Below are 19,617 nucleotides of genomic sequence, written 5' to 3'. Positions count from 1 at the left end.
AAATAAATATAAACATTTGTAAAAACTATTCGTGGACATGTGCAATTATTTAATTATCAAACATCATCCTCCTCCATGAAAATGGGATGTGGCAGTTGCTTCTTGCGCCATTCCTCGAACGTCCGATCGCTGAACTGGTTGATGCCCAGCTGGTAGGTCACCAGTCCCTGATCGAATAGTTTATTGTGCTTCCTGATCTTTCGCCAGTTGTCGCAGAAGGCATCACGACGCTGCTCCGCCTCAATTTCACTGGCATAGAGGCGCTCAAAGTCAACCTTTGAAAAAAAAGAACGCAATTTAATCAAAATTCCGAGAATTATTCGAGAATTCTTATCAGAACTGACCAAGAATTTGTCCCAGTCAGCCAGACAATGCAACTGATCTTTGGCCTCTGCCGAGAGCTCTGTTGTGCTCTCCTCACTGTTTGTTGGTGTCTGCGAGGATTGCGGATTTTCCTCCGAGATTGTGCCTTCCGTTGTGAACTCCTCCAATGGCAAAGCCGTCGAGCTGTCATCCTCCGACGTGACAATCTCAGGGGCCATCTCCGTAGTGAGAATATCCCCCTGCGGTGTGGAGCTACTCTCAGAAGTTGCCTCGAACCAGTCATTCTCGGTGGCTGTGGTCTCAAACGACAGCTCATCCGGCACTGGCAGCTCCACTTCTATGTTCGGCACGGGAGAAGATGGGTTCGGGGTGGGCAGAGCCCATGCCACAGCCATGAGGCAGACACAGAGCAACGCAACTGAGTTCATTTCGATTGCTTTTCGCGCACTGAGCTGCGCTCACTGTGGATGCGATATATAAGGCACTTTTTCCGCTGCCATTGAGTGGAAAGCATAGTCATGATTTCCGAGAATTTCACTGAGTCTGAGCACTCGAGCAGCGTTGCCTACTGGGGTACAGATCACTTCAGCTATTATTTACACTTATTGCCGTGAACAGATTATAATTTTGGTGACTGATAAGACCACAATTCATCTTGGATTATCCAAAATATGAGCTAAAAGCGAACGCGTATCGAATGGGGGGACTTTGGAGAGGGTAAACACAAATAAGTCCAGCGATAAGAAGGTAATTGAATAATCTCGTATGGAAGGGGAACCATGATCTCATAGGTGGATCGGTGCAAATTTAAGTTTTGTAATTTTATTCATTGCTTAATTGACTATCTAGAGAGGTACAGACTAAAGGGGTTTGCTATCCTATTATAGAATGGGGTAACTGCACTCGCTGGCAATGCCACAGAAGCCGCCGGCGTTGCGCAAGATTCGCATGAAGCCGCCCTCGCCCCAGTTCTGGGAGTACGAGTTCTTGATGATCCAGTAGTCGCGCCCGCCCTCGGACCCATAGCCCACCACGACAACGGAGTGATTCACCTCATCCTGGTTGCACTCCTCGTCCGCGTAGATGCCGCCCTGGTACTGCTCGAACGAGATGGGAGCAGCGTTCATGGAGCAGGCCAAGGGGCCCAGTGTGGCCACCACCTCCTTCATTTTCTGCTCATCGCCCGGTGTGATGGTGGCATAGTCGCGAATCTTCACGAGGCTCTCCCTGGGCGGTTGGCCCGCCGTCTCGTTCTGCCTGCACTGCATCTCGAACTGCGTGTACGGATACCTGTTGGCCAGCGTGATGCCGTGGTCGCGTATGTACTCGAAGCCATACTCCTGGAAGCCACCGTCGCAGCCCATGTTGCCGTAGTCGTCGGCACAGTCCACCAGATTCTGCTGCGACAGCGAGGCGAGCACACCCGTGCGACGGAACAGATGGCCCTCGAGGGCGCCCGTCGTGGCGAACGACCAGCAGGCACCGCAGCCCACGCCCTGGAATCCTGGCGGCGTCACGCCTCCCTTTTCGCGCCAGTCAAAGGACTCGGGCAGGTTGGCACTGGCCGGATTTGGGGCTGTCACAAAGTTGATGTGGCCATTCGTGTATTTCCTGAATAAAATGAATTATTTAGTACAGAATTTCGCATAGATTACGATTATCTTTCACGCCACTTCCCTTCCTGGAATTAGCGTTTGATAAGCGATGAATAAACAATGAATAAAATCAGTGGGACATACCAAGAGAGGCTTCATTGAAGAGATCTCTGAACTAGTTCAGAGATGCTACTCCTCTCTACGTAGGCCTATGTGGGCTTATACATACGAGTATTTATTTCGTGGATTATGCAGAGCAAACCAGTTCGAAATGTATGATATGGGTGTTAATTATTCAAAAGATTGGACTCCCCCTTTATGTGTTTCTATTGCGTCATTAAGTGCGCGTGTTGTTCTACTTACTCGCCACTTTCGGAGACCTTCGATCCCAGCAGCGTGGCAATCTCCTTTTTGGTCATGTCGGCCAGCGGATTGAGACTGAGGCGGTAACCGGAAAATCCACTGTCCGCATTCTTATTGCTCAGATCGATGAGGGACTTCTTGGCCGCAAAGATACTCTCGCGGTACGCCCGCTCGCCATCGTCCGCGTAATTCTTGCCCGTTTGCCTCAAGTATTCATCAAAGTTGTGAACGTCGCAGAGCTTGGGAAACGACTGGAGTGACTGCAATGACACGGCACCCAGACAGACCCAGCCCAAGACCAGCTGCAGCCACATGGATGGATACTTCAGCATCTGTAAAGCATGGAAAACCGAAAAAGAAGAAAAATGGAAAGTGTTAGGCATTAGGTAATGGCTCTCCTACCATCGAAACTCCACGTGCGATGGCCGTTTGTCACCCGCGAATATTCATACGGATCGAGACCCATTGGGGTTAAGGCCTGACGAATATTTAATATAATTTTTGCTCATTTTGGAAACCCTCTGCTCCAACTCGCTAAATTAAGAAGATCCAAAAAAGATACCACGATCTGGAGTTGTTTTGGTTGATGTTCAAAATCGTTTCACAAACATTTTGTACAAATTCTAAAAGTTGTACTCTATGGCTGATGATTGGGGCAACAAACGATTATACAATCTGCAGATCATCTTCCATGCTGCTGGCCATCTGTCGCCCCAAACAGTTGATTAATGAATGACATTAAAATGCCGTAACTTCCTCTCCACTATCGATCTTAATTGGAGAGCATTCGGTGTTCGTGGTTTGCTTTGTGCTGGACCCGCGATTGGCCAATTTCTTGATGGATGACATATCATTAAAGGTTGAATAATCCCATTTGGGCATGATTTACATATGTTGTTGGTTGGTGGCTTGTCTCAGCGAAAAGCAGCCAACATAATGCATTTCAAATGAGTGTTTTACGGCTCGGCTCGGCTCTTTTTGGTTTCTTTTGGTTTCCATTCGATGTGTGGCCCCATCTAGATTACAGACAGCCAAACGAAAATTTCACTTTCGATGCTGTAAATAAATATTCCATAAACTTTTGCACGCATCGCATGCTGGGATCGATGCTGGGTGAAAGGCATCCTCGATGGGAACCCCTTTCTCGATCTCTGACCACATGTTAGCCCTAATTGCAAATGCAATTCTCTTGTCCACTTTTGGTTTGTTTCACAATTATGCTTCGCACACTGAACACGTAGCTTAATCACCTTTTACAACGTATTTGAGAGCTGATGTTACACGTATCTCTTCCGCGTTCACAGATCTACTCGTATCTGGTCGAAGATGCTGCCGACTCGGACACTGCTCAGGTTATAAGCGGAGCTCGGCGATGGGGCTTAGGTTTTATATAGTTGGAGGAGGGGTTTCCCCCTTGGCTGGGATTGGGCCAAAAACCAGATGTGTGTGTTTACAAATATGAAAACTTTTCGAACATGAACATGAACATCATCATCATCAGCCATGATGTAAAAGTGTATGCTGTGGCGGGTGCCAGTGCTTGATGATGTTGTAAAAGGTTTATTTGATAAGTAAATAATAAATAAATCGGAATTGAATGAGTGCTAATCGAGAGTTGGATTAATGGCACAACAATACACGCGAATTCAGTTTGATTCATTCATTTATCAACAGGTTTTGTGTTCCATTTATCAAGAAAAGATGCGTGAAAAGTTCATTGACTCATGTGGGAGACATGAGACATAGCTAGTCGTACCCTAGTTATATTTTATTCCTACACTTCCCATCCCGAGCTGAACAGTTTATCTTCTAATATTTGTGAATTGCATAATTTAGCACTTCTACAATTTCGACAACAGAAACAACAAAGCAAAACAACTCTTATAAATGTTGCAATATTTATGAGGCCCATGAATATGAATATGATTATTCATGCCTGCTGCTGCCATAAAGAGAGAGAAGCCCCTAAATGGGGCGTGGTGTGATTAGAGCTGCTTTTACGATGCTCGGGCTGGGGCTGGAACCAGGCCAGTGGGGTTTTCAAATTAACAAAGATACGAGAACCTGGCGAATCGAAACGAAACGAAACGGAACAGAACGAGCCTCATTTGACAAGTTTATTGGGCAAATAGTGCGCCGCCGCACCCTGGATGGGGACTCTTCTTGCGTCTAACGGGGCTTATCTGCTCTGTGGGGCAAGTGCGAATTCGAGGCTAAGGGAATCGGGCACAGAAATCTAGTGCTATTTGCACTTTTCTTGCGAAAGTGTCTTCTATTGTATTTGCGTTTGCAATCAGAAGGAGAGTTAATGGTTCGTCCGTATATAAGACCCGTCGAGTGGTTCTTTTGGGCATCAGTAACGCGGAATTCTCGGTCATGCTCAAGTTGGTGCTCTGCTTCGTTCTGCTCGCCTCCGCCGGCGGTGGCTGGGCCTTCAATCACGGCCAGGATTTAGCCGATTTCGAGGCCTATGTGGTAGGTTAACGTTGCCCTCACTCGAAATAGAAAAAATACTCGAAAACTCGTATTCCCAGGCGCAATACATGAAGGTTTATCCGACTGCATCGGCTAGGTCCTTCGCCAACTATTACTTCATTTACAACCGCAACCAAGTCAATCAGCACAATGCCCAGGCGGATAGGAATTTCACCACATACCGCGAGGCGGTGAACCAATTCTCGGACATCCGTCTGGTTCAGTTTGCTGCGCTGCTGCCCAAGGCCATCTACCCGACCGTCTCGAATGCCGTGACTCCTGTGGCCACGCAGGCGCCGGCTGTCGAGTACGACATCGTCACGGATCTGGGCATAACCGTGACGGTGGAGGACCAGGGCGTGAACTGCAGCAGCAGCTGGGCCTATGCCGCGGCCAAGGCTGTGGAGATCATGAATGCCGTTGGAACGGGCAATCAAGCGCCGCAATCGCTGTCCGCTCAGCAGCTGATCGACTGCGCCGGCATGGGCGCTGGCTGCAGCACACAGGCACCGCAGTCGGCCTTCGACTATCTCACGCAGTACTCGGAGCTGTATCCCACCGAGGACTATCCAAACAACATAAGCCTCAAGCAGCAGGGCATGTGCCTGCCACCCCCACCGGTGGCAGTGGGCGTGAAGCTGACCAGCTACTCGGTAATAGCTGAGAACGATGACACCGCACTCATGCGTTATGTGTCCAACGACATACCCGTTGTGGTGGAGTACAATCCGGCGACCTTCGGCTTCATGCAGTACTCCAGTGGTGTCTACCAGCCGGCCACCAGAGCCGGCCAGGCCACCAGCTCTCAGTTCCTGGTGGTGGTGGGCTACGGCTTCGATGCCGCCACCAATCTCAACTACTGGCGGTGCCTCAACTCTTTCGGCCCGGGATGGGGCGAACAGGGGTACATCAGGATCGTGCGCAGCGCCAGTCAGCCAATCGCCAAGAAGGCCATTTTCCCCAACTCCTAACTTGTGACTTGAACAGCGAAATAAAAGTTAATTTAAGAACCAAGGCTAATCGCAGTCGTATTTGTGAATGTTTGCAACATTTGAGAGTCCATTGCTTTATTCGATTTCCCATTTGTATTTAGTTTATTTATTGATTTTTCATCTACAAGCGGAGCTTTACAGACTTAAATGCTAAAAATTAACGAGTTCACATAATTTTGGGTTTGCTTTCTTTATTCTTTCTCATACGAGTATGTGGATGTTGTTCGATTTAGTTTATTAATGCCTTGTTTTTTGCATTATTATCTGTTATATTTCTGTTTGCATAATATGTTTGCATGTATTTCCTTTTGTGTGGTGCGCTGCTCTTCGAAAAACTTACGAAACAAGTGGAAAAAAATCATTTATATTTTTCTGCTATTAAGATTTAGAAAATTGAAATCAAGGAAACGCAGCGAAAAGCATCATTTGTTGTTGGTGTGTGTGTTGGACTTGTCGAAACTTTCATTTTGGGGAATTTATGTATGTAGATATATTTTCTTTTGGTTTTTTGTTTCCTTAAGTTGCAGTAACTTGTTTCGCAAACGCTTTGTGGTGTTATTATTACTCGATTTATTATTACATCTCAATTGCATATAATAATTTGAAGTATCTTTTGTGTTCTTCCATATATTCCATTTAGTTTAAATGTTAGTTTAGAATCTCTTTCCGCCTCCGTGTCTGGTAAAGCAAAGCTCAATGATATGATTCACGCCGCCAATTCGTATTATTTTATAATCTTTATTTTCTTACGAGTATTATCAATGTTCAGCGTGTTTATTTTGCTTGTTTTTGGTTTCTTTATGAATGTGCTCAAATGCGTTTTGGAGTTTTTGCAAACATTTTATTTGTTTTCATTTTTATTTTGTTTATCTCGTGTCATGGGTTGCAGTGAGAAACGAATAAAATGGAGTTCTGACAATGTGGAATCTAAATTATATTCGTATCTGAGATTACTTATCTTGTTGGAGAATTGTGTTTGGTTTTCTGTTTAATCTCTGGTTTCCTTTCCTCCTTTTTTTCTTTTCTTTTTCATTTAATTACGGTACAACGGCTAGTGTTTTGTTATTTGTCTTTGGTTTTTGTTTTTGTTTATAAATTAAAATTAGTTAAGTTTATCTACATATGCTCACGCTTTCTCATTAAATTTCATTTTGTTTTTAGTTTTATTAGCTTTCCATATAATTCTTAATAATATTTAACTAAATAAATATAATGTTATATATTTTATGCAATTTCTTGTATGTATACGATGATATATAAATATAATTTAATTTCTTGTTTGCTTTTCTTCTCCTACACCAAATTATGTCTTGTGTTTTTTTTTCCTTTCATTTTGTTCACTTTCTTGCTAACGCTTTTGTGTTGACTGTACCTTTTGCTGTTGGTGTTTTCTGTGTGTCTGCATGTGTGTCGTTTTGAGGGTTTGTGTTCTCTGGCTTGCCGGATCGGATCAATGATGATGATTATCGAAATTATACCGCATAGGACATAATGTTTTATGAGTTTTGTCTTCTGACAATTTTAGGAAGATTTATTTGTTAGTTTTCTATTTTGGTATTCGGTTTAGTATGAAGCTTAAAATGGACAAAATATGATCTCATAATTTAGTGGCTAACTTTATGTATTCTCTGGTTGGTTTGTAAATAGTTTTCCCATTCATTTTATTTAATGTACGTATTGTATGGATGCATATGCATACACACACACATGTATGTACTATGTATGTATTTATTAATTTTCAATTTATTCTTAAGTTTTCTTGAGTTACATATAAATCATTTTTGTGGTTTCTTATGAGTTTCGGAATCCTAATTATTGCAAATACTATGCTCTATAGATGTTCTCAATTAGTTTGCTTTCGTTTTTGTTTTATTTCTTTTCTTTTGCATAGGTTTTACGAAGGGAAAGGGTTTCCTTACTCTTTCGTGGTGTTAAATTATACATTTTTCATTTTTGGTTTTTGTTTTTTAGAGTTGGGCTCTTGAGATGTTTCGCCGCAACAAAATTTGTGAACAAAACTTGGAAATCATTTCGATTAACTTTAGGTTTTGCTTTGTCAAGTTTTATTCTGGATTAAAGTTTTCTTGAAATTTTTCAGGCGGAGACATTTACTGGCAGTTTCACTGTATTTTGTTTTCAATTTCGAACAAAATGTTAAGGTAAAATGTGGATTCTTGTTTTACTGCCCCCAATAACTGCTGTATTTTTTTCGTTTATGCTCGATTCTGTTCTGTTTATCATGCGTGACCATAAGATATATTTCACTTTATTTTAGTTCTTTTACACTTACGAACACATTCAATTAAATTATAGTAAATTATGCAACTAAATGAGCATCAACTCCGGACCTGAACCAGGCCAAGGAAAACCATCGAAAGAAAGGCGAAAATAAGTAAGGATACAAATTGGAGGTGTGAAAGCGCTAAGTCCCAGCTAAATTTATGAGCTCTGGAATTTTATTGTGTGCCCGGAGGTCAGCAGGAGCGCACAGCCGGCGGCCAGGGCGAGGGGCAGTATCATCCATGGGGCTGTCAGCGAGTTGCCGCCATTGCACAGGTCCTTGGTGCAGGAGCAGTAGGTGGCGGCCACATCGTGGGTGCCGGAACGCCGCACGCACTCCACATCGGTGCGCTCATCGTGAATGTAGCCGCAGCCGCGCACTATGCGGGTCTTGCCATAGACTGTGAAGGATTAACACATGTAATTTGGATTGCATTTGGATTGGTGTTTGTGCGCCATGACTCACTCTTCTGCACAGTTTTGCGGCACAAGGTGGGCTTGTACTTGTCCTTCAGGTGCTCCAGGGGCTCCTGTTTGCTGCAGTTCACCTCGCCGATGGAGTACGGCTCGAAGGGATCGCCGCAGCGAGGATCAAATTCGCTGTTGCAGTCGTAACACATCAGGGCAGTGGACACTGTGGATGGGGAAATGCAACAGTGGATTAAACCGTTATACATATACACATTTACAGGTACAGTTTTGCAACTGTCAGGGCTGTCAACTGTCTGCGGTTGTGTTTGTGTGTGTGTCGGTCTGGGCAGGGTTGCCTCATTTTTTTGCATTGCATAAACTGTGGCACTTACCTTGTATGCAGCAGAGCACGCCTAACAGCAGCAACATTTTCTCCATGAACGGCGACATTTTATCTGCACTTTTTGCTTTTTGCTTTATATTTTTCTTATTTCTTTCTTTCAACTCTTCTCTTTCTCCAACAATGTGTTGAGTTTCGTTGAACAATTTGCGGTTTGCTTTTTGGTTTGCTGTTAGTTTATCATGTTAGCCTGGAAAATGAGAATGCATTTGGTAATTCTGTGTAAACAGTTTTCCCCTGCCACTCGCTCTCATCTCTTTGCGACGACGATGAAAAGTGAAAATCTATTCCGAGTGCCATGCGGAAAAGGCCAAAGAGGAATGGGAATAACGGCAGAGCAAAGTGGGACAGCCGCAAATAGGAAAGAAACAGCGAAGTACGAATGAAGTGCAGTTCGACAGCAGCGTCTCGGGGGGGTGAGGGAGCAAAGTGTGAGGTAATAAAAGCGACGGCGCAATGCATCAAATGCGCTCTCTCCCTCTCTCTGTTTCTCTGTCGCTTGCACTCCACTCTCTGGGTAAGAGTAGTGGAACGAAACTGTAATGACGCGCTCTGTGTGGAACCCATTCGGACGACCCAATTAGTGGGCCTGTGGAAGCCAATTCAATGCTCTGCTTTTAGCACTTGATCACTGCACTAACTCAAAGTGCATTTAAAATGATTATAAAATGAACATTTGGTCATAATTATGTAGAATTAATCTTCCTAACGAGTCAGTAATCACTCTGTCAGTCAGGCAATTGATTGAAACATTGATTTTCCCTTCGTGTGGCGTGGGTGTTATGGATGGGAAAACCTATTGCTTACGCGGCTTTGCAACCTAGGTAACCCATGCACCGCCCACTCATCCACAACGACCACCGAGCACCGAGCACCGAGTAAGGGGTAATCTTTTAATAGTTTTGTCATCGCAAGCGCTTTACCGTTGCCATTTCATTCCCTTTAGCCCTGGCCGAGTTGGCCTCGGTTACCGCCTCGAGTGACTTATTGTGGCCCGGGCCACACACTACAGAAGCAATTTACGGCACAATTGTAAGGGAGCGGAGGGGTAGAAGCAATTTACTGTTAATTTGTCGAGCAGTCAATGCTTTGGCTACCGTAAACCAAAGCTCAAGGGGTTTAATTTTGGAATTAAATAAAGAATTACTAAACACACCGCCTCTAGGGACGTATTGTGGACGAAAAGTAATTAAAAAAGTACTCAATGGCTCCTGTTAGTGTTTCATTTTGTATGACTTCATTGGGGGGCCAGCCTTTACTTCTCTTGCGCTCCCGTTGTGCCCACTCCTGGTGGTCAGCCAAACCCTTCTCATCCATTAACTTAGACAAGCACCAAGTCGTGGACGTAATCAAGAAAAGTGCAATGCACTGAAGCCCTAGTACGGCCCTAATTCTAGAGCACCACTCCAAATGCTTAGCCGCTGAGGAAGCGGAAGAGGAAAATATGATCAGAGTTGGAAATATTACGCATACGTTTTGGATTCGGGTTTCTGGCACACACAAACACACACACACACATAAGGCGTGTGGAGAAGAAAATGAAAAATGGACAACTAAACGAATGAAAAGCCAATCAATATGGTAGTCAAGGGGCTGTTGTCATGTCGAACCCGTCAATCACAACAAAATACTGTTGTCGGGCGGAAGAGCAGAGAACCCCCAGCAGAGTGTGTGTGTCCATTATGCCATTTCCCTCTTTTAATATTGGATGTGCCTTTTCCATTTGATTGCATTCTCTGTGGCATGCAACACTCCATCTCCATATCCGTCTTCATATCAAACTCATCTCCTAACCTACGCGCCAGCCTTCCTCCCTCCCCCCCCACTGTGGCTACAGAAAATTCAATGAATGACCTAGTTCGGGTGCTGTTACCAGAGCAATGCATACCATGACTGTCCCTCAGTGGCATCTCCCCACCCCGCCTCATTGTGCTGCATGTTGTCAAGTGTCCCCGTCTTTTGGCATTTCCTGCGGGAAATGTTTTGCCTTCAGTTATTTACTGCCTTGCGTCTGGTACGTCAGGGTCTGTTCCATTCCGTTTTCTTGGTTGGTTTTTTCTTCTTTTGTTATATAATAGTCAGACAATTGGCATAAAGGCGTACCTATCGATTTAGCCATTAAAAAAGCACACGAACGAGGCAAAAGGCAAGCCCCACAGAACTAGGCAGAATAAGTGGAACGAAATAGTTACTCAGGTGGGTGGCTCAGGTGGTTCGCTGGGACGGGTATCTCTGCAGCACTGGGTTGTATAATACATATATAGAAATATATATAAATATGTGCGAATAGGGTTTCAAGTTTAGGTTTAGGTTTATGTTTTCCTACTTAAAGTACTTTTGCCTGTTTGGTTAGGAATATTCATCAAAATAATATAAGGATTAAGTAATCTAAAGTTGTGATTCGTTTTGGTTATACAATTCAATTAGGATTTGTAATCCTCCATTAATACAAGTACACAGGGATGTACATATATGTATGTATATGGATTTTTCTTTTTTTCCAAACTGTTTTGTAATCACTTTTCACTTTTCACTGCTTTGTTTTGAAGTCACTTTTCACTCTTACTCTCACTGTTGTTATATAATTTTTTCTTTAGATAATTCTCACATAACATAACGATATGTGGGTTCTATATATGGGTTTTATTTTTTTCGTGGCTGTTGTGTTCGTTTACATAAGAGCGGAAGATGATGTGGGAATGCGGAATTAATTTCCTTGGCTGAGTTGCTTTCGAACTATTTCAAGCTGACGTCCGACCAGAATGGAAATGAAAGGCCAGAAACTCTTGAAAACGAAAAGAAGGGCTTTGTGGGTGGTCCGGCCTGGTGTGGGTGGAGTGAGTGTGATTTCAGTGCAAATTCTCTCGCAAGGACGAAGCACAAAGTCAAAGCGTGGACAGCAAGAGAGAGCGAGAGCACCCAAAGTGTATTTATACAGGGTGAGTCGTTCCCAAAGAGCACGAGAGAGAGTCTCTTCTTATGTGTCCCAGCTACCTTTGCGTGTGAGCAGTACGGAAATACCTCACCTTATAACTGTACACCCTGCTGTCTCCCTGAGCTTTGGCAGACCGACCGACCGAACGACGGGAGAGTGATAGAGAGAGAGAGAGAGAGAGCCTGAGAATGAGCGCCCTAAAAGAAACCAAGCGAAAAAGTTAAATCGATAGCGAACCGCGCCGGAGCCCGTTCCCCAAGCGGGATTATCTAATACGGCTGGCTTAGTGGCCATAAACTGAGGCCCTGGAATGCGGAATTGCTAGCAGGCAGCTGTGGCTTGGGAAGTGCACTTGATCGTAGTCGTTGCAGCTACCTTTTTTATTATTTGGGTAAATCAAAACACACGATTTTATGTCTTTTAATATTTTAGTGTTTTTAGATTTGGTTTGGCTTTTGAAGTGCGGTCACGCGACGCGATGCAACCCCAGACACGGTGAAATTCCTTCTGAGCGGAAAGTCTGCAGCTGTCCGCAGGCCACCGCTTCGGCCGGCAAGATGCGAGAGCGGAGACTGCGCACTGACACAAGGAATATTCAATTCCAGTTCTACAATTATTTAACTTAACAAGTTTTGCAAAAAACAACATGCCCATTCCATCCACTCAGCTAACAGAGCATTCCCATTAACATACATTTCGAAAAGCCGTTTCGACCCCTAACAGAGCTCTGTTGCCTAACAGTCGCGCGGCCGCCTCTTAGCTCTTGATGACTGCCATGATGCGAGTCCAGAATGCCTGAACCTCGGGATCTTGCATTAGGGCACGTTTCTTGGAGCTCAACACCATATTCAGTATGTCGGCATTCTTATAACGATCCCGGCTAGTCGACTTGTGCTCTGCAGCCTCTGGGGAACCTCCTGGCTCGTCCTGCTCCTCCAGTGGCTCCGCTTCCAGCGCTGGGCTGGCGATTTGCGTTGCTGAAATGGGAACGAATTAGCTTTGGCTCGCTGTACCATACACCAATTTACCTTTCTTGCACTTTGTGGTCTCCGTTTTATTCTTTTCCGTCCGCTTTTGATATGGTTTGCGTTGTTTCAGAGATTCCTTCGCCTTGCCACGCTTCCCCGCGCTAGCAGACAAATCCCCAGGGTATGGCTCGATGCTGTCGCCTGTGCTTTCTGTATCCTGTTGCAGGCGCCTCTTGACATGCAAATTCAACCGTTCCTTGATATTAGGTTGCTCCAATTTCACCTGTAGAATCGATTCCATGTCCGAATATAAAATAATATAATGTTATTGTCAATATACCGAAAACGGGAGCCCTGGTCAGTATGACAGCGGAATTATAGATCAAATATACCGACAAACCCTCGGAGTATACCAAAATATACCCTGTCATTTTCTAAATATATCGTAAATCTTTAATCATTTTCTTCGACTTGGATCTTCTGTTTATTATCTCCAGCTAGTTAGGACTTTGAGCTCTAAAACTATAATTTTACTCGAATCATCATTCAATTCTCCACAAGATCAGCTAGTTTTCATGACTTTCCTTTATTGGAATGTTCACAAATTAGGCTCAAAACTACAAAGGTCAACCAACTAAAATAACATAAAACTTTTCGTGAGTGGGCATGGAATGTGACGTTTTGACAACCTGTTGCTTGTCAACCGGTAAAATGGCATGTTATGTTCCTTTGTATACCCTATTCACATAAATTATTAAAAATCCATTTTTTCAAGCTTCTTTAGAAAAATAGTAATGACTTTTCGCTCTTTTTGCAGAATTGATTTGACAATCGGATGACATTATATATTCAGCGTGGAGGGATCTAGCTAGTCGATCATTGCGATGAGTGGATATTGTATTAAATGCTATAAAGAAGATGGGTCAAAAGTAACTGAAATTATTTGTATCTTCAGTGGCTCAGTTCAAGTTGTTTTAAGAAAAGAGGGTTTAGAGGGTTAAATTAGTTTTGTATATTTCGGTATATTTCTGATTCAGTCGGGAAGTCTTATCGATAAGCCCGCGGTCACACTGTTCGGCCGCCATGTTGATTCTACACAAATTTCAGCTTGACTGCGTCGTTGCGTGAAAAATTGTAAAATATCGCCAGCAAAGTGCATATAACCACATAAAAATATAATAAAAGTGATAATAAATGAACAATCCACCACGTAATCAATAATTCAACGTTGCAAGTACGTGAAAAGTACGTGTTTTTGGCATCTGCAAGTGGGCAACGAAATTCTGTCGCTCTTTGCCTCCGCGTCGCCATTGGTGTATTGGTGTGTGCGCATTGGCAGTGTGTGGGTGCATATCCGTGTGTAATTTTTTCTGCCCATATGCAAAACAACGCTGGCAAAGGACCCCCAACACGAACAGCAAGAGCCGTTTGAAACCGAGTTATGAGTGTCGCTGCAATGACTATGGACGATCAGAGACCCCTGATGAACAGTTACGACAAAATGTCGACAGCCAAATACGAGCAAAACATAAACCTTATTAGCAGTGGCGCCAGCAGTGGCATCAGCGCGGGAGGTGTTGGTGGAGGGGGCGTGCCGCCCTCTGGCCCGGCCTCGCCGACACCCTCCGGGTCCGAGGAGTCGCACCACCATCCGCATCATCCGCACCACTCGCACCACCACCAGCACCACACCCCCAACCAGGAGCAACAGCGCCAACAACTGCAGCAGCAAGAACAACAGCATGCCGCTGTTGCCGAGGCTGTTGCAGCCGCCGAACAGCGCCAGCGTCTGCTCGAAGGTATTATACATAACAGTAATCAAAGCTCCTATATACTCTATTTTTATATACAACAAAAGAGCGGGAAGAACAGAATCGAAAGTGTAAAAATTCGTGTACATTGATTGTATTATTATTTCATAATTTGCCTAGTTCCCACTCTTGATTTAAACTCTCTCTATCTCTCTCTGTCTAAATTCCCTGTAAGTATTCCCTATCGATCCACCACCTGCACTCTCTTTTGGTTTGTGCGCAGGAGAAATTGTTTATGAAAAACACTCGAAAAAGAACTCCACGTGTGTGCCACGATATGATCCTTGAAGCGAACACTCTTTGCGGAAGAACACTTTCCAGCAGCGTTTAGAGTAACCTTTTGTTATTTTTATTTTCAAATAAATCATCTGAAATTGTGAAAGTGCCAGAGCAATGAACGCTAAACGAGTTTGTAACCGAGAAATAGCCAAAAATGCATAAATCATTAAAAGTATTCATTTAAAATACAAAAATGTAATGAACTACATAAATAAAATAAATCAAAAGTGTTTTAAAAGTGTTGTGCAAAAGAACAATCAAAGATAAATTTGATAAAAATCATAACAAAATGTAAACCACAATATAATAATCTCGAAAATCTCTCGCGTTCTCTCGTTCGGCCTCCGACGCTGTGTACAGTTAGTTTTGCGTTTTTGTTTCGACCACCTTTTCGTTTGCCTACGTGCCAGAGCAGAGCCGCCAACGTGTCTCTGGCTTCCCCACCATCAATCTATCTCTGTCTCTCTCTCAATCTCCCACTCTCGTCTCACTGCCATACTCTCTCCCATTCGAATCCACCGAGTCCATGAAACTTAAAGAAATTATAAATGAATAAAGCGTCAATGAAAGGCGAGTGTATAACATATAAAAAAACGCACAAGAGAGCGCACAAATAATTCGCAATTATTTTTCTGTTCAAGTTTTGTGTTATCTCGGTATACAGTGAAAGAGAAAATATAATCCAAATATATATATAAAATCATGGCCAAAGAACTCACAAAGTTGTATAAATAAATAAATGAAAAAGGCGCCAAAGAGCTCTGCCTGTGTATATGTGTGTGTGTGTTCGGTGTGCATGACTTGGTTTTGTTGCTCTTTCGAAAAGATAAGCAATCAAATAGTGTCATTAAATAATAGCAGCAATAATTTTGCCTGGCGGTAGAGAGAGCATTTAAGCAGTAAATTAACTGTAATTCAGGGCGCATTATACTCATGCACACTCGATACACGAATACATGCAAGTTCTACAGCTGCGGGTTCTAAAACGCAATTGTTTGCATAAATTAATTAATTGTATAAATAAATAATACAAAGTGTGTTTGCACAACAAGAAAAAGTCAAATACAACACAATAATCAAAGTCAATAAACTTTTTGTATATCACAAAAGAGTGTTCGAAAATGCCGTAAAGCAGAAGCAATGCTGAATGAATGAAGAGTGTGGGAAAGCTTTCTCCGAGAGCTTTCTGAGCTAAATGTGTGTGCGTCGAGTTTTTTGCAAGTGTTTTTCAAAATCATTTTCCGTTCTGCCACAATAAAATCTGTTCAACCGTTTGTTGCTGTTTCCCCTCAGTGTTTTTGCAAAAAGAAAAGCCAAATCGAATCGAAATCGAGAAATAATGCAAGTAAAAGCAAGAGCCCAAGCAAGCAAGAAAGCAATATAAGATCTGATCTGATCTGATATGATACGAATAAGTGCAAGATAAAGAATGAATCGTGTTCAAGTTTCCCCAAAAACCGTGACTCGTGACAACCCCCTCCGCGCCCAACAAGAGCCTGGCGAAGGACGGCGGCTGCGGCGGCGGCCTTTTCCACCAACAATGTCACGAACTTACACGAATGATTGCAACGCATTGGTATGATCTCGCATTAAGTTCCCTTTAAACAAAAACACACACACTCTGTCCCAAGAACTTGTAAAATACCATGTCTAATTGTTAAAAAAAAGCAATGGCAATACCTATGGCTTAGGTGTATAAGAACTGTCTTGGCTGCCAGACCTTTGAGGCGAATGGCCTTTGAGGCGAATGGCTTCCACGAATAACTCCGATAAGCTCTGGCTAACACAGACCCTAAACTCTGTTTTCCGTCCTGCAGATGAGATCGAGACCCTCAAGGTGGAGCAGGTGCGCATGGGGCAGATCTGTGCCGATGCCCAGCGTCGCGAGAAGATCCTTATGCGGCGGCTGGCCAACAAGGAGCAGGAGTTTCAGGACTATGTGGTAGGTTGGCACAAAACTCTGTTGTAAACGCATCTGATTCTGACTCCCATACAGAGCCAAATTGCCGAATATAAGGCACAGCAGGCACCGACGGCCCTTGCGTTGCGCACCGCTCTGCTGGATCCAGCCGTTAATCTGCTCTTTGAGCGACTCAAAAAGGAGCTTAAGGCCACCAAGACCAAGCTGGAGGAGACTCAGAACGAGTTGTCGGCCTGGAAGTTCACACCGGACTCCAACACAGGCAAGAGGCTGATGGCCAAATGCCGACTGCTCTACCAGGAGAACGAGGAGCTGGGCAAGATGACATCGAACGGAAGGCTGGCGAAGCTAGAGACTGAATTGGCCATGCAGAAAAGCTTCAGCGAGGAGGTGAAGAAATCGCAATCGGGTAAGTTGTGGAACTCTTTTCGGTATTGATTTCGTCTAACATTTGTTTATTACATTCCTCTCAGAGCTGGATGACTTTCTGCAAGAGCTCGACGAGGATGTGGAGGGCATGCAGAGCACCATATTGTTTCTGCAGCAGGAACTTAAGACAACACGCGATCGCATCCAAACGCTGGAGAAGGACAACGCTCAGCTGAAGCAGGCCCACACAAAGGACGAGACTGTTGCGTTGCCACCGCCCACAACAAACGGCACCAACAACATGTCGCCGCCACAGACGCCGAATCCCGCAACGATGGGAAAACTAGAGACGATCGATGAGAACGCCACCCTGGAAAGCAAAGTCACAAATCCCGACTATCTGAACGGGGAGACCAAAGGCGTTAAAAGCAACGAACAAATATTGCCTATTTCCGTAGAGCATATTCTACCCGATGATGTGAGCAATAGCAATAGCAACGGCAACGGTAATGGCAGTGGCAATGCGGCGCGTTTGGCGCGCAAGAGGAACTACGAAGAGGAGACGACCAAAACCGTGGTAACACCGAACCCTGTGAGCTACAATGTAGAGGAATTGATCACAGTGAGAGAAGTGAGTGCTCCGAGAACACTGCCGCCCAAGAAGTCCAAGCTGCGAGGCATGCCGACGCGACGCAGCTCCCAGTTGGAGGATGAGTTACAAGCAGCAGGAGGAGTAGGTACGGTAGCAGCGGTGGCAATTACAGTGCCAACGCCGGTGATCTTGGAAAATAATGCTGTTGCTGTAATAGCCGCCACCGAGGAGGCGTCAGCAGCATCAGTTGTGTCAGCGGTTGTACCGCCAACATTAGCGAACGTTGTGGAATCTGGAGCGGTATGCCCTGAGCCTACTGAAGCGGGAGTTGTGGCGTCACCTGCTCGCATATTGACGCGACGTCGGTCCGTGCGCATGCAGCAGAACGGAGGCGGTGCCGTGGACTACTCGACCTAAGCGACAGCAGGCCTTTTTGAAAAGGGTCACGCGCACTTTATGATTTTTTCGTCATATTAATCGTTAATTCCTGACGTTTCATTTTCGTGAATTGAGATTTCCAAACAGAGAGAGACTTCTTAAGAGTAATTATGCTATTACATATAATTTACTGTATTCGATTAATTTGTTTTTACACATGTCTTGTAAAATACGTTTAGCATTGTGTTTGCATTCACCATATAGGCATAATTGCACAGAAGTCCCTGATATAAATACATATGATCTACTGCTATATAAAATATGTATTTAAACATAAGAAAGTGAGAGTGTATCGCACATATGAACGAGCTAAAGGAAAAAGCGATAAACGATTACATATTGAATCAGCTGAATGAAATCTTGCACATAACAAGACTCGTCATCTAGCTAAATTAGATTTTAATTACTAGCGTAAGTCTTTTTGTAATGCAATGAAAGTTCTGTAAAATAATATAAAACTTGTGTTAAAATAAATTGTTAAGCATAACGAAAATTATAATCCCACTGTCTTATCCACTATTATTTAATTTCCAGGTTCCATTTATAATTCCATTCTCGTAATTACTTTGTCGTGAATGTTTCCAGAATGAGATGCACAAGGAAGGAATAATAATTGTGAAGTTATTTCGCTTTTATTATCATTTTCTTCTTTTAGCACAGTAGACAAATGTTTTTTTATACCCGGTAGTAGAAGAGTAAATAGGGTATATTGTATTTGTGCGCATAACGGTTGTATGTAACGCACAGAAGGAAACGTTTCCGACCCCCGTATATATATTCTTGATCAGCATCAATAGCCGAGTCGATTGAGCCATGTCTGTCTGTCCGTCTGTCCGTCCGTCCGTCCGTCTGTCCGTCTTGTTTGTCGGCTAGTTCTCAGACCTAGAGAGCTAGAGCCACCAAATTTTGGCACCAGACTGCTGTATGCTCACACTGAAACCAGTGTATCGCGGTGAGCCCCGACCCCCTTCCGCCCCCGCAAAAGGGCGAAAACCTCCCAAATCTACAATTTTGAAGATAACAGAAAACTAGGTCTAACAAGGTCGATGAGCAGCGTGCCCAGAAGGCGGCCAGCGGTGATGTGGCTGTGCTCAAGGATAATGATCGCTACATTTACTATCTGGTGACGAAGCCACAAAGCTGGGGAAAACCAACATACGAGTCGCTGCAGTCATCTCTGGAGCAGATGCGCGAACACATGGTGAGTGGCTTGCGCTAACTTTTAGATCAATTCTTTGCTTATGCATTTCGAACCTTTTCGCAGCGCAAGAACATCGTTAAGCAGCTGGCCATACCGCGCATCGGTTGCGGTATTGACGGCTTGGAATGGGACAAAGTCAGCGGCGTTCTGGAGTACGTGTTCGGGCAGGAGCAGCTGGAGATTGTCGTCTACAACTTTGTGCCTCCACCAAGCAATTAAGAATCAATTCTAGGCGAAGATATCAAATAAAAGAAGTATACATA

General features: G+C 44.0%; 7 protein-coding genes across 8 annotated transcripts; 3 read left to right on the top strand and 4 right to left on the bottom strand.

Moving 5' to 3' along the window:
• Positions 1-28: 28 nt before the first annotated feature.
• On the bottom strand, positions 29-783 carry LOC117891518. The gene is made up of 2 exons (XM_034797015.1): positions 345-783; positions 29-275 (listed from the first exon to the last, which is right to left on the bottom strand). Exons 1-2 carry the CDS (start codon positions 750-752, stop codon positions 57-59), a joined length of 627 nt encoding a protein of 208 aa, XP_034652906.1. The 5' UTR covers positions 753-783; the 3' UTR covers positions 29-56.
• Positions 784-1,144: 361 nt separating this feature from the next.
• Positions 1,145-3,644, bottom strand: LOC117891509 (cathepsin L1). Its single transcript, XM_034797003.1, has 3 exons — positions 3,533-3,644; positions 2,283-2,614; positions 1,145-1,935 (listed from the first exon to the last, which is right to left on the bottom strand). Exons 2-3 carry the CDS (start codon positions 2,612-2,614, stop codon positions 1,206-1,208), a joined length of 1,062 nt encoding a protein of 353 aa, XP_034652894.1. The 5' UTR covers positions 3,533-3,644; the 3' UTR covers positions 1,145-1,205.
• Positions 3,645-4,625: 981 nt separating this feature from the next.
• LOC117891511 (zingipain-2) lies at positions 4,626-5,777 on the top strand. The gene is made up of 2 exons (XM_034797005.1): positions 4,626-4,757; positions 4,817-5,777. The coding sequence occupies exons 1-2, from the start codon at positions 4,659-4,661 to the stop codon at positions 5,726-5,728; spliced, it is 1,011 nt and encodes a 336-aa protein (XP_034652896.1). The 5' UTR covers positions 4,626-4,658; the 3' UTR covers positions 5,729-5,777.
• A 2,197-nt stretch (positions 5,778-7,974) lies between these two features.
• On the bottom strand, positions 7,975-11,608 carry LOC117891521. The gene is made up of 4 exons (XM_034797018.1): positions 11,516-11,608; positions 8,833-9,030; positions 8,496-8,663; positions 7,975-8,430 (listed from the first exon to the last, which is right to left on the bottom strand). Exons 2-4 carry the CDS (start codon positions 8,888-8,890, stop codon positions 8,189-8,191), a joined length of 468 nt encoding a protein of 155 aa, XP_034652909.1. The 5' UTR covers positions 8,891-9,030; positions 11,516-11,608; the 3' UTR covers positions 7,975-8,188.
• A 590-nt stretch (positions 11,609-12,198) lies between these two features.
• LOC117891522 lies at positions 12,199-13,079 on the bottom strand. The gene is made up of 2 exons (XM_034797019.1): positions 12,804-13,079; positions 12,199-12,752 (listed from the first exon to the last, which is right to left on the bottom strand). The coding sequence occupies exons 1-2, from the start codon at positions 13,042-13,044 to the stop codon at positions 12,532-12,534; spliced, it is 462 nt and encodes a 153-aa protein (XP_034652910.1). The 5' UTR covers positions 13,045-13,079; the 3' UTR covers positions 12,199-12,531.
• A 733-nt stretch (positions 13,080-13,812) lies between these two features.
• Positions 13,813-18,646, top strand: LOC117891500 (pre-mRNA-splicing regulator female-lethal(2)D). 2 transcript variants are annotated; one of them, XM_034796989.1, is made up of 4 exons: positions 13,813-14,542; positions 16,651-16,775; positions 16,830-17,163; positions 17,228-18,646. In XM_034796989.1, the coding sequence occupies exons 1-4, from the start codon at positions 14,185-14,187 to the stop codon at positions 18,130-18,132; spliced, it is 1,722 nt and encodes a 573-aa protein (XP_034652880.1). In that variant the 5' UTR covers positions 13,813-14,184; the 3' UTR covers positions 18,133-18,646. The 2 variants fall into 2 exon arrangements, with proteins under 2 accessions (XP_034652880.1, XP_034652881.1); XM_034796990.1 differs by lacking the exon at positions 13,813-14,542 and adding an exon at positions 16,127-16,409.
• Positions 18,647-18,744: 98 nt separating this feature from the next.
• LOC117892653 (ADP-ribose glycohydrolase OARD1-like) lies at positions 18,745-19,610 on the top strand. The gene is made up of 3 exons (XM_034799010.1): positions 18,745-18,768; positions 19,178-19,354; positions 19,418-19,610. The coding sequence occupies exons 1-3, from the start codon at positions 18,745-18,747 to the stop codon at positions 19,571-19,573; spliced, it is 357 nt and encodes a 118-aa protein (XP_034654901.1). The 3' UTR covers positions 19,574-19,610.
• Positions 19,611-19,617: the final 7 nt, after the last annotated feature.

The sequence above is a fragment of the Drosophila subobscura genome, chromosome E, assembly GCF_008121235.1.
Source record: "Drosophila subobscura isolate 14011-0131.10 chromosome E, UCBerk_Dsub_1.0, whole genome shotgun sequence".
Taxonomy (NCBI): Eukaryota; Metazoa; Arthropoda; class Insecta; order Diptera; family Drosophilidae; genus Drosophila; species Drosophila subobscura.
Note: the sequence above shows the minus strand (reverse complement) of the source record. Positions and strands in the feature narration are given on the sequence as shown.

Coding starts and splice junctions, on each gene's coding strand:
- LOC117892653 (XM_034799010.1), top strand. CDS start 18,745: ATGCACAAGGAAGGAATAATAATT. Junction 18,769..19,177: donor ACAAGGAAGGAATAATAATT/GTGAAGTTATTT, acceptor TGAAGATAACAG/AAAACTAGGTCTAACAAGGT. Junction 19,355..19,417: donor AGCAGATGCGCGAACACATG/GTGAGTGGCTTG, acceptor ACCTTTTCGCAG/CGCAAGAACATCGTTAAGCA.
- LOC117891509 (XM_034797003.1), bottom strand. CDS start 2,614: ATGCTGAAGTATCCATCCATGTGGCTGCAGCTGGTCTTGGGCTGGGTC. Junction 1,936..2,282: donor AAGGTCTCCGAAAGTGGCGA/GTAAGTAGAACA, acceptor CATTTTATTCAG/GAAATACACGAATGGCCACA.
- LOC117891521 (XM_034797018.1), bottom strand. CDS start 8,890: ATGTCGCCGTTCATGGAGAAAATGTTGCTGCTGTTAGGCGTGCTCTGC. Junction 8,664..8,832: donor CGTGCTCTGCTGCATACAAG/GTAAGTGCCACA, acceptor CCCCATCCACAG/TGTCCACTGCCCTGATGTGT. Junction 8,431..8,495: donor CCGCAAAACTGTGCAGAAGA/GTGAGTCATGGC, acceptor AATCCTTCACAG/TCTATGGCAAGACCCGCATA.
- LOC117891522 (XM_034797019.1), bottom strand. CDS start 13,044: ATGGAATCGATTCTACAGGTGAAATTGGAGCAACCTAATATCAAGGAA. Junction 12,753..12,803: donor GACCACAAAGTGCAAGAAAG/GTAAATTGGTGT, acceptor TTCCCATTTCAG/CAACGCAAATCGCCAGCCCA.
- LOC117891500 (XM_034796989.1), top strand. CDS start 14,185: ATGAGTGTCGCTGCAATGACTATGGACGATCAGAGACCCCTGATGAAC. Junction 14,543..16,650: donor GCGCCAGCGTCTGCTCGAAG/GTATTATACATA, acceptor TCCGTCCTGCAG/ATGAGATCGAGACCCTCAAG. Junction 17,164..17,227: donor GGTGAAGAAATCGCAATCGG/GTAAGTTGTGGA, acceptor CATTCCTCTCAG/AGCTGGATGACTTTCTGCAA.
- LOC117891511 (XM_034797005.1), top strand. CDS start 4,659: ATGCTCAAGTTGGTGCTCTGCTTCGTTCTGCTCGCCTCCGCCGGCGGT. Junction 4,758..4,816: donor CCGATTTCGAGGCCTATGTG/GTAGGTTAACGT, acceptor TCGTATTCCCAG/GCGCAATACATGAAGGTTTA.
- LOC117891518 (XM_034797015.1), bottom strand. CDS start 752: ATGAACTCAGTTGCGTTGCTCTGTGTCTGCCTCATGGCTGTGGCATGG. Junction 276..344: donor CTGACTGGGACAAATTCTTG/GTCAGTTCTGAT, acceptor TTTTTTTCAAAG/GTTGACTTTGAGCGCCTCTA.